At 39.1% G+C, this 12,220-nt stretch overlaps 1 protein-coding gene across 1 annotated transcript in view; it reads right to left on the minus strand.

Annotated features, from left to right (window-relative positions):
* PDE7B (phosphodiesterase 7B) overlaps positions 1-11,591 on the minus strand; it is a 181,974-nt gene extending 170,383 nt beyond the window's left edge. Inside the window, exons 1-2 of the mRNA XM_040597936.1 lie at positions 11,495-11,591; positions 11,206-11,320 (exon numbers count right to left, since the gene is read on the minus strand). Of these exons, the coding sequence (XP_040453870.1) occupies positions 11,206-11,226 (21 nt within the window). The 5' untranslated portion in view covers positions 11,227-11,320; positions 11,495-11,591. The remainder of the gene's footprint in view (positions 1-11,205; positions 11,321-11,494) is intronic.
* Between the last annotated feature and the right edge of the window lie 629 nt (positions 11,592-12,220).

Consider the following 12,220-nt stretch of genomic DNA (forward strand, 5'->3'; position numbering starts at 1 on the left):
AGAAGAACTCCAAATCCCTAGAATACAGAGTAATTTTCCATAACAAATTATTTATTTTATGAAATGGTAATTTTCCATAGTAGAAGGCTCTGTCAACATAAACTGCTTATACAAATGTTTGGTTGCTCTGCAATCAAATAATTGGATTCATACACAGAGAATTGAAGATCTAAATATATTTAAACACTAGATAATTTCTGAGTTAATAAGAAATAATTTTCTGTGTTAGAAAATCTGGAGTAACAAAAGCTTGAACTGCCAACTCTTAAAAGATTTATGGACAGGCAGAGAAGCCATTTTCAAAAAGTAGCCTTTAATACATTTGTGTTTCCTGAGTTTTTGTCTGTAGGGAATAAAGTTTTCTTAATTAAATGAGTCTCACTGATCTGACTAATGTGTCACATACAACATTTTCATACTTTGCTGGTACTGCAACATGCTTTGCAACATGGAGCAATAGCCTTAAATTATCTCTTAGCTCAATGCAATTTTTCCTAGGTTAGCATTTCATTTGGTATGAGTCTGAACATGATATCATGTTCCTATTTGGGATTCAAAGCCCCTGAGACCATCTCTGCTTGCCTTTCTCCCTTGCATTCTGTTATCATACATAATCAGAAAAGTTTCTGATGTTTCACAATAGCCGAAGGTATACCTTCCCCTTATGTCTACCTACAGGCTGCCTTAAGACGATGCCTTGACTTCCTGTAAGGATCTGCTCAGAGTTCAGAAGGACAGCATAGTTATAATGGTGCACAATCAGAAGACTACAGATTCTCTTTCCTTTGATATTTGAATTTTTTAAAATTAGTTAGATATAAAATTCTTTATCCCTAAATGCAGTAATAAGTCAATTTCCTGGTCTTTGGTTTTCTGTTCTCTAAAGAAAAATGGAGAGTTTAAACAAAAGTGAGAAAAGAAGAAAAATGGGAAGTTTTCAGAAGTAACAAGCAGCTGCTGTGAATGTAATATAAAATATGGACAGAAGAGGAAATACCGCATTAAGCAAAAGCTCAAGAGTGTAAGGAAAAAGAAAAAACCATGCTTACGAGTTTGAGAAAATTATTTTGTATTTCTGAATAGTGGTGGATGTAAAATGTTTGCCCCGGCATTCATCCTCCAGTTCTACAGAGTAGAGGGTTAGCTGAAGGTAACTCTGCCTCTCCCTGCGAAGTGCAAATAGCATTTATTTTTAATAGAAATTAGTATTATAATAAAATATAATCTGTAACCATTTGGCTATTTCTAGTATTACAAAGTTCAACCCTTTTGAAAACTCTGGCTACCATTTTGTTGAAGCCCACCATAGCATGGCTGATGTGACATATTCAACATTTTGATTTTAAAAAATTCTGAGAATCCCACAAATATAGCAAAGCCAATGAGAGCACTAGGTGCTCCAGCAAGGCATAGGTTTCAAAAGGAGCTCCCCAAAACATTTTAAAGTGGCTAATTTTGCAAATTCTGAGTTTGGTCATTAAAAGAATTTTTATTTCAAGGAAAAGTGTTTGTGTGACCAAGTCAAACTTTGTTTCTGTGCCTCTATTTGTAAAACTAATAATTTTAAAGCCTCTTAAAAAAAAACCACCCAACTTACTGATCTAAGTTATATTTTTAATTAATGTATTCTTTTATACTAGTCTCTTCTAGAAAAATTAATGCCATTGCATGACACATGAAAAACATATTTTCTCATACCAGACACGATAATGTCACAGCTTAAGTTGACTCAGTTTCGCATCCGCCTGGGCAAAAACCAAGGCCATTTCCCTTTACATGACTGACTTTCCAGTGACTTCCTCTTCTAGACAAGAGGGACTGCAGGAACGCTGCCTCAACGTCACGGGAAAGATGCAGAGGAACATTAACTAGTAAACCATGTGTGTGCTCAGCAGGTACTTCACTATGAAAGGCAGTGAGGGCAATTTAAGGGACCAGCTGGAAATTACTGGTGATTTTGGTAGAAATATCTAGCGGTGGACTGACTTCATGAAAGTTTTCCTGATCTCCTTGTCGCTGAATCCTACAGGTATCCTATACCTCAGAACCACCCTATCACTCTCTACAGTGCAGCTTATTTGTTGTCAGCACAGCAAAATTGTAGTGTGTCAAATGTGACGGTAGAGTATGTTGAAACTCATCTCCCAACAGAAACCACAAGAGCAACTATGTTGACAATGTTATTCATATTTGACTTTTTAATGTAAATTAGCTAAAACAATTTTTTTCTCTCTGCTGCACTCAAGTGGCACTTCTCTGCAGAATTTAATGGTATCACAATTCAGATCCCGGTTTGCCACAGAGGCTGACTTACAATAGTGACTTTATAAATTAATTATTGTCTCATATATTTGCAACATGGACAAGAACTCCCTGGTTTGTTCAAAGGTATTAGATTTGCTTGTGTTGAACTTAATAAAGTGTAAAACAGTCTAGGTAATGAAGAAGTTGTTAACATTGGATTGTGACTAATTTTCTGTCTGCTACTAAGAGAAACAGCATTAGTTCCCGTGCCAGAACGTATAAATCAGCGTGGTGAAAAGGTAATTTCTAGACAAGTGTTCTCAGGAGAAAATGAGCATAACAGAAAGTCAAAAAAGAAAAAATGCCTGTTTGGTATAATTTAAAAAAAAAATGTCTCTAGAAATTGAGAAAGTAGCTCAGAGGTTTTTGAAGTTCTAGAACCAAAGCTGAAGAAGGTCAACTGTCAAAATACTGTCAACAGGTGACAATTAAAGGGTGGCTACATAGCATTGAGACATCTCTGCTAATTGTTTTCTGTATTTTAAACATCTGGACCTTTTGAGACTTTTTTAGAGAATGGTTTGTTTATTTGCAAACTAATTTTCATCAGCTGTAATAAGAAGGTGCAATGCCAAACACAGATTGACATTAAAGGCTTTTTGCTTTTTTATTCTTTTATGAAATGTGAAACACTTTTTACTAATACTTAGAAAACAACTGAAGTCAGCTTAGGCTTGTCCACATTAGTAGTAAACATGATTAAAAGTTGAAAAAGGATTAGCCAAGTGATGCTTTGTGGGTTTTTAACCTAAACTGTGAATACCAATTTAAAGAATCTAATGTAGTGAGACCAAGCTGCAGTCACATATTAGGTGGTCCAGATGAATACGGCTGCTCCCCAAGAGGCCTTCTGACCAGCTGACATGTTTAAACATTATAATCCTCCCTTTCTCGTATTATTTGATTTAAAATAATGTTTGCTACAGTGTTTAAGCGAAAGATAAAACCAGAATCCCACACTCCTTTACCCTGCTAGGGAAGCCCTAAGAGGCTAAATCTGGGGGAAGATGAGAAGAAGAATACATCTGTGGTGCACGTGCAAGCCTCTTTTAAAGCAAGTGTGTTTCACAGACAAAAAACTGCAGCCACCAAAAGGAAACTTTAACATGAAGAAATAATCTCTTCAGCACTATACAGTTATCACAAAATTAAAGCATGGAGTACTGTTATTTTTTTCACTTGTTTTCAAAATAAGAAACAAAAGTAGTACTAGGTCTATTGGGAAGAGGGTGAGAAGAAGATTGCTGAAAGATTTGGAAATTCAAGGCTTCAGTGACCTTTGAGTTTTCAATTCAAGCACTATAAAATTAAAAGATCTAAGCAGACTTTTCAAAACAGTCACTGTATTGGAACCAGATTTTCAGTCACCTCTGCCTACTAGCAGGTGGTCAAAGCAAGCAACTCTCCATGCCCCTCAGTCCTCACAAGCGAAGTGGAAATTCTGTCATAGTGGTCAGATTTTTTGCCCTCAAAATATATCTGGTCTTTCCTCTTAAAATCAACAACTTGTTGGAAGAAAAGCTGTTCAGGAGGAGGTGCTTGTTTGGAGAAAATGCCCATTAGAAAGGTTTCTTCAGTTCAGGACAGAACTCCTGGAGCTGCAGGTGGACATCTGCCTGAAACAACCGTCATGTGCCACCTCAGCGGTGGCGAAGCCCTCATTTCATGCCGGGGATCGGCACGGGGCAGCAGGCTGTGGGCTCCACCTGCCAGGCCCCACGACCGCAGCTCAGGCCCTGGGGGACACCGCAGCGCTAATCCACCCTAGGAAAGCCAGCACAGAGAGGGAACTGAAAGCTTTTCTCCTGTACCCTCCTGAGATCACTGCATCAGGCTGTTGGCTACTTCTGTTTGAGGTAGACTGGGAAAATGTTTCCCAGGCAAGCTCTTGTGCACAGCGATTTTTCAGATCTGGGCATTTCAATTAGAAACTAAAGTGAATTGGAGCTTCTTTGAAAGCTTGACCAATTCTATCGGCTTTGGTGATGATATATAGCATGAACTTAATTTCAATCTCCTCATGTTGCACCGGTATTTGTTACCATACTATTACAGAGGTTATATTTTGGTAGTGGATATTATTATTATTATTATAGATACAGTTTCATGGATCAAAGACAGGATGTTACAGCCTTGCTACATGAAAAATACCTTGTGACACAGTGCAGTACGTCTTGGTCCCTAAAGAGAATCACTATTTCTCTGTTTTAAAATTATTACTTACATAGTTGTGTCATTGAAGCAGATCATGGACTATGCTGAAAACAAGCGAGATCAGCCTCCTCTGTATTACAAATCTATACATTTTCCCAGATGCTAGCACATAAACTAAAAATTAACTGTGGGGTTATGAATTCAAGTAAAATCTGCTGAACTTTTTTTTTTTTCCCCTGTGAGAAAAGGAAGAAGAGAAGGGAGGTTTCGAGGGTGATGGAAGGGAAAGAATGCATTGCAGCTTCTGTGGAGCCATCAAAACCAACCTGATGGTACTGCACTGCCGAGGAAGTTGTGGAAAACTGCTATGAAACAGGTATGGCAAAAGGCTAATGAGCCTAAAATTTGATCTAACTGGTGAAGAGAAGTAGTGCTTATAAGACCTGAAAGCTCAGTGGGTCTGATCTTTCACAGATATAAATTGATGGAGTCCTATTAATCTCAGTGGAACCATGCCATTTTACACTCTCACACACCAATCTAATTTGAGTCTACTTTCTACCTTTCAGTCGTTCTGCCTTTTAAAGCAGTCCTACAAAGAAAAAGCAACTGTGCACCTGAGGAATTTGGTTGGAGAAGAAATACATTCCTGTTTTATCTTTCTAGCTGGCACTTACAGTTTGTCCAAGAAAATTAAGATATTTTTTTTTTTAAGAACAGAAATTTAGAATTTGGAAAATGTAGTTTCAGTATAGTAGTTCTTTCTCTACAGTATGTTATTTTCCACTTTATTTAGTATTGTAAGGGCATCTTGAAGAGGGCTTTTCCATAACAGTGTCTTCAGATCTGCTAAAGCAGAAAGCGACTCGCTGTCCTCCCAAGCCTTGAACAGGCAAAGCTCCCTCTGCTGATGTGTGCAAGTTCTCCTCTATTAATCAGGCCTAATTATTGTTTTCCTGGCTGTCTTACAGTCTTCTAATGACCATATTGATTAAACTGGAGATACACTGCCTAATTAAATTTATGATGGCCGTTCTGATGCCACTTGAACGTTGTTATTGATAGACAGATATTAAGGGACTGTGTGAAACAGAAATGCCTATGAATAAGTAGTACAGAGCCAAGTCAAATCCCAACATTTGAAACAGAAAGGGGCAGTGATGTTTCAACGTGGCCGCCACTTAACAGAAAGCCAGAAGTGTGTCTTCTTGAAGACCTCATGCATCTGCTTTCACCCCTTTCTGGGTATCGATGTGAGGTCTTCTCCTCCTCCTCAGCAGCCTGGTACATAGCAAGTCCTCATTCTATCTAACCTTCTTAGAGGTTTAAAGCCAAATATAAGTGAGGGAAAAGCAGGTGTTGCCCATGTTTAGTGTACCTCAGTGTGCAGCTCTGGGGCTGTCTAAGCAGAGGTCCCAGTTCTCATTCTGTGCCGGGACCATCATACGTAAAAGGGAAAATAGCTACACACTTTGGATGACAGCTGAATTATTGGGAAAGTGCTAAGGCATTTCATGTTAATATGTGTTCATTTCTAAAGCACAGCAAACACCTGGGAATCATCATCTGTCTTTCCATGGGATGAGTCTTTGTACACTAATGGTAGCTCTGCCATTAGTATTAGGAAAAGCCCCAGAGCTCAGCCAGTCGTCACAAGCACTGTAGAAAGTGTGCTATGGGAAACAGGTTGGGTAGGGGGAAAGAAAGGGAATAAGAACACGAGAGTACAGACCCTTTCTTTCAGAAGGAATAAAGGGCAATTTCCAAAGGGAGCAGAATTGATCACACGGTAGCTCAATATCACCCTCCAGGAGTTCTCTAGTTGAAGTTGAGTTCTCTTAATTTCAATTTTATAGGTGTATATTTCTCTGACCCATCTCTGAGTTCCTGTATATTCAGCCAAAACATGTCTACCTCCCACTTTATTCTTGGGAAGGTAACGATCGTCCTTGCCAAAACATCTTTCCTACATACAGATGGGTTAATATTATCATAGATTCTGCTACGAACAACCATGTAGAAAATTGTATAGAGGTCCTGACAGCTGCTGCCCCAAAAGTGTGTTTTTATACCTCTATGACAATTAGCTAAACTTAGTTTGACAGGAGATTCTGTGCTCTGCTTTTAAAAGCCTTACACTGCTGACATTAACACACGCCATAGTGAGATATTAATTGGTGAGTTTTCTCATACCAGAAATTTTTGTGGATAACTAGTATAAACCTACCAGCTACAGAAAAAAACCCCAAACCTCTGCAACTATCTTCTTCTAAATATTTGTCTTGTTTTTAAAATAACCTACTCAAAGAGAAATAAATCTTGCTGTTCGTGTCTGCATGCAATTCTTCTTTAGCTAAACTATAACAAATTTGTCTCTGTGTGTGACTGGGAGAATCCTAACTTCTTATTCCCACCTATTAAGAGGGAGAGGTCATCAGCTATGTTTATCCATCTAGGCAACCTGGATGTCTTATTTGGCTGGATAGTAAGCTAGCAGAAGCATATCATATACCACCATAAGACTACGTGGCTTAAATAAGTAGCTAAACTGAGTTCTCATCCATCCTCGCACACAGCTCCCACTGGGAGGAAGAACGGAATAAGAAAATCAGACTCAATAGGCCCTTTCATTAGTTTAATTTCTATAGTTCAACACTGTTTACATAATAAAATGATAGCTATAGATTTTTCACTTTCTAAAACCAAGTGAATAATGTATATCACAATTACAGCATGGATGGACTGCAGATACCATGCTATTAAATGTGTGCAAAAGAAATGCTTAAACCATTTAACTAATTTTTTTTTTGAGAATTGTCTCTGCCCAAAACTTTTCACTTATAGTTTTGCCACTGAAGTCTGGCTCCTGGGACTGCTCTTTCTTCTATCTGATTTGGCCAAGATTTGTTAATTTTCTACTTTAAAACTGGAGGCTTTAAAACAGCTATCAATAGCCCAGATCTGAGCACTGTGAACCCTAGCAATATATTTCCTGAATCCCACAGTCTGTTACAGGAAAACAGAAATTTTAAGTTCAGAGGTTCAAATATTGTTTTCTAATGCCACTTTCTTGAAGTGGTACTGTAGTAAGAATAATAGTACAAATAAAATTAAAAAATGATCTAAACAATTTTCAGGAAGATACAGAAGAGTTATTTTTGCTAAAAAACCTTTCAGCAGTTGACTTTGCATTTTAGATTTCTAGAAATTGATTAAATAAATAGTTTTAAATGCAAAAAATACAATCTACCTTTCTGGTATTTACACAAAGCTAATACTTCAGAGCTGAGAAATTCATACTACTGTCAGAAGACACATTATTTGATTTCCACTCATTTACTGTGAAACCACAGAAAAAGGTTACCAACCACCCTCATATAATTGCATATCTCATGCCTGGCTTTGTGGTCCAGCTTTTCAGCGACCATTTTTCATCTTCAGCTGCCTAAATTGATAGATCTTGTGTTGAGAAAGAAAAAGCACCAGAACTTCTGAACTGCTTTTGGACATTTAGACTGCATGTTTGTATCCCAGTGCCCCCAGGGTATAAACTCAAAATAACATCAGTTCCACATCCTGAAACTTGTGACTGAAAAGTGTAATTTTCACATTAGATGTAAAGCCAATGTTTCACTGAAAGTGTAAAAACTGATGTCCCTTCAAGGGTAAGCCTGCTTTCTGGCTGAGGAACAAGAAAAAAATGAATGCTATAATTCCAATAGAGAGAGTCCCATCTTCCACCCAATATGGATGTGGAAGGAGGAATACTGAGCCATCATTTCATTACAAAACACTTAATTTTGTTCTGGCAGCTAGTAGGATCCCAGCTGTCCCTTTCACTTTCACCTTGTGACAAACACATGGAGCACTGTAATAATTTCAAGTACAAAAATGGAGAAAAGATGAACAATAGCAAGTTGCTAAGAATGCTCATTTACATGGGATGTTTTCCTCCCTGCCCCAAATGACTTGGTTTTCTGTTGGCCCAACTACATCAAGAGCTTTTGGCCATACATCTAGCTTGATTACAGGACAAATTTAGTCTTAAAACATTTCTTATGATTAAATAAAGAGGTGTCAGGTTTTCTTCTATTGACAGTAATGGCTTGGTTAGTAGCTGCCACTTCTGCTTTGTACAGCTCCTATAAAGGAAATTACCAGTACAAGAGAAGTTTTTTCCCTATAAGACTGAAAAATTACAAGAAAACCATATACATGTCATACAATATCAATTTTCAGACTGTTTCTCATTAAAATGTGCTTTAACTATTGGTAGAAGAATCATGGAGTAAGGGAAAAGGAACCATGTATGATTTAATGTCTCAATTACACTTCATAATTGCAATGGAGACACTGGAAAATCAGTCTGCTTCAATGACCTACCTAGAGGTCTGATAATGGCAAGCGAAGGGCTGGGTTTCAGAAGGGAAAAGCACATAAAGGGGGAGGAAACAGCTGCTGTTATAATGGTATATTTATATACTAGTTTACAGAATGAAATTTCACAGTTTTAAAAAAGTGATCTGTCATATATTGGATCAGACTGTAGAGTATGCCTTACTGTGCTTGGAATCGCTACGACTTCACTGGTGACAACTCTTGTCCACCCTACAGAAATAAACTCAGAATGAGCAGCCATTCATATCACATGAAACTTCTGCAATACAGGCTTTTTTTTTTTTTTTTTTTTTGAGACAGAATGACTACAAATGTCAGTAAGCATTTCATTCACTGCAGAGAGGCCAACTTTAAATTGTATTGTGTTCTCGATGCTGAATTGAGAATGTTCAGAGAAAGCATTGCAGATAAACTTTTCTTACTGAAGTAGAAAGTGTCACTTCCTCAGCTGAAGTCCAGTTAGCATATTTACTATTAGTATCACCAGTAGCAGCTGCTACAAAACACAGAGGCAGAAAAATGTTTATCAATGAAGTGAATAATTTAATTCTAGGAAATTATTCTAAACAAATGTCTTACAGATTGTCTTTTGGAAACTTGGATATCTTCATGTAGCTACAGGGTTGCTCCTTACAGAACAGGCTACAGTCCCCATAGACTGAGGCTTCCCCTTAGTCAAATTTACCAGTTAATCATCTAACAAATACTATATTAACCTTTCTAAACTTGGGGCTAGAGAAGCAGCACTTTAGTTTTTGAAAGCAGCTGGCAGTTCACATAGTAAGATTTTGGGGAGGGCTGGGAAGGAGGGAGTGGCATGGAGATTACAGAGTAACAGTTCAACTAACAAAGCTTGACTTTGGGTTGTTTGGTGATATGAAAAAAAAATATCCTCAAGTATCTCTAAAGAGATGAGGCACTAAAGAGTGTATTTGTGACAAGCCTCTTTGTTTCTGCAGTCATCAGTGAAGATACAGCAAAGGAAATGGAGGAGCTGCAGTTATGCATTTGCAATACACAAAGTCCTTGTTTTCCCACTAGGCACTGCAGAATAGCAATTGTCCATTCACAGCACATATCACATCCTCTGCATTTCAGGGCTAATATTTTTGCCGTCCTTAACCTAGCATGCTTCAGCCTAGTGTAGTTAATTTTTGCAACCCTTTAAGGTGCATTGCATGAGGGAGGTGTGCTCATGTTCTGTTCCTTATGTGAATTGTTTTTTTCAGGTATGATTTTTAAAGTTAAACTAAAAGATTTTCAAATTGCAGAGGGTTTATATCTACAGCAGCATCTCAAACAGAGCTGTAAAAAGTCTCGTTCCGCTGACTGGGAAAAATATGAAGATTGCTAGTCATTGAGAATACCTGTATATTAATGCAATTAACAACAGAAATCAGCTGTGTTGGCTGAAATTATTTTTAAGACCACTCATTCACACACATACACACACACACACGAGCTCTGACAAGTGGCTCCTCCTCCTGTATTTTAGAATCACACTCCTGAAAACAATGTTAGTTTTATGCTAGCAGTTGCTTTTGTTTCCTGCAGCACACACTGTCCACTGTAATGCTGCAATACTCATTCAAGGCAGATCGCTAGCTCAAATATGAATTGAACCTATACGCCATCAAACAGACTCCCAGGCTACATTACTTCAACTTCCAAGCAAATTTCTACTTTTCTCTGTTTAAGTAGCAAAAGCTATCTGAAGACTGGTGTTGATATAAGACGATCAGCTCCCTCCCTTCCCACTGAGGATCTGCTTATAAGTCAAAGCGCAGGCTGCTTCTTGATTTTGAACTTCTGAACCCAAACCAAGTAAAGCAATCTAAGCATGTAGTAAAAAAAAAGATGTGGTACATGTACTCCGAAAAATGAGCCTGGTATTCTTTTCTGCTTGACCTGTTTATTGCCAACTCTTTCTCCCTCAGCTCTAAACTCTCAGACTAACTCACAGCCCCCTCAAGATAAGAATGAGTTTCTGCTTTCTTCTCCCTTCATCGAAGCCAGCCAAGTCCCAGGTCTCCTCTCCTGCCACAGAGCAGTAGGAAAACATACAGAAAAAGCAATCACACTTTCCTCGGTGGGGTCAGAAAGAACTGCAATAACAGACTCTTCCCACAATCTTCTTTCGCCATCAAATGGTTAAATCAACACGTTAAAATTTCTATCTAGTTTGAATAAAGAGAAAAAGGGAGGAAATTCAAAAACCGGTTGCTGTAGTAACAATCACCACTAAAAATCTTTGCCACTAAATAATAGTATTATCTCCCTCTCCCCCTCGCAATTTTAGTTTCCCTTCAAAAATAATCATGCTGCCTCTTTCAGATTTGCTGTACATACCTCAACCATTAAACAAGACATTTAACCATAGTGGCAGTTCTGTGACCTTTGAATGCCGTGAAATCTCTAAGCGGTGCAGCTTGTTCATGAAGACTTGTACTGCAGAATCCAGTAACTGCATCCAGGATTAGGAATGGAATTAAGTAACAACGGCAAACAAAAATAAAAAAAAATAATTAAAAAAAAGGGGCGGGGGGGGGGGGGGGGGGGGGGGGGGAAGGAAAAGGAAAAGGGCAAAAAAAAGAAAAGAAAAGCTCCCCAAGTCCCCCAACCCGGCCAGTCAAACCACCTTAAGAAGGAGAAGGGCTCGGGCGGAGCGCACTCGGCTGCCGGGCGCGGGCCGGGGTAGCGCTGCCGCTGCAGCCGCCGCGGGCGCGCGGGGAGGTGCTGCCACCGCCGCGGGCGCGCAGGCCAATCCGCGCGCGCCAGCCCGCGCCCGCGCTGTCAGCCGCGGGCAGCCCTCGCTGTTTATGTTTCCTCGTTTCGGGAGTGACGTCAAAGGGCTTAGTTTTTCCTCTGCATGTGCTATTAATTTTAAACGACTACTATAGGAGGAATGTGGCAGTGATTTAGGCAGCCTACCCTACACGAAAGAAACCAGAGACGTGATTTATCTGTCCTGGGTTTAGCGCAGAAATATTAGAAAAAAAACCATGGACATAAAAATCCAGTGAGAGGGGCCGGAAGGATCCAAAATATCCTCACAAAATGGGGAAAGGCTATAAATGTGCTTATACATATTGAAGTATTCGCAAATACACCCGAGATGTTTCCCAGTGAGAGCCGGGCTATTTGTATGGGTCATGGTGCAAAACCAGCCCCGATTCTGCCCTTGCCCTGGAGTGAATCAGGAGCGGCTTCGCTAATTCAGTGGTGTCACACCAATATAAACCTGGTGAAAGAGATAAGACTGAGGCTACCGTACGCATGCCTTTATCGATCAGCAGTAGGTACATTGTGAATTAGTGGACTTCTTTCATTGCTCCATTCTAGTCATGGATGCAGTCGCCCTTGA

Source organism: Falco naumanni, chromosome 6 (assembly GCF_017639655.2).
Source record: "Falco naumanni isolate bFalNau1 chromosome 6, bFalNau1.pat, whole genome shotgun sequence".
Lineage (NCBI taxonomy): Eukaryota > Metazoa > Chordata > Aves > Falconiformes > Falconidae > Falco > Falco naumanni.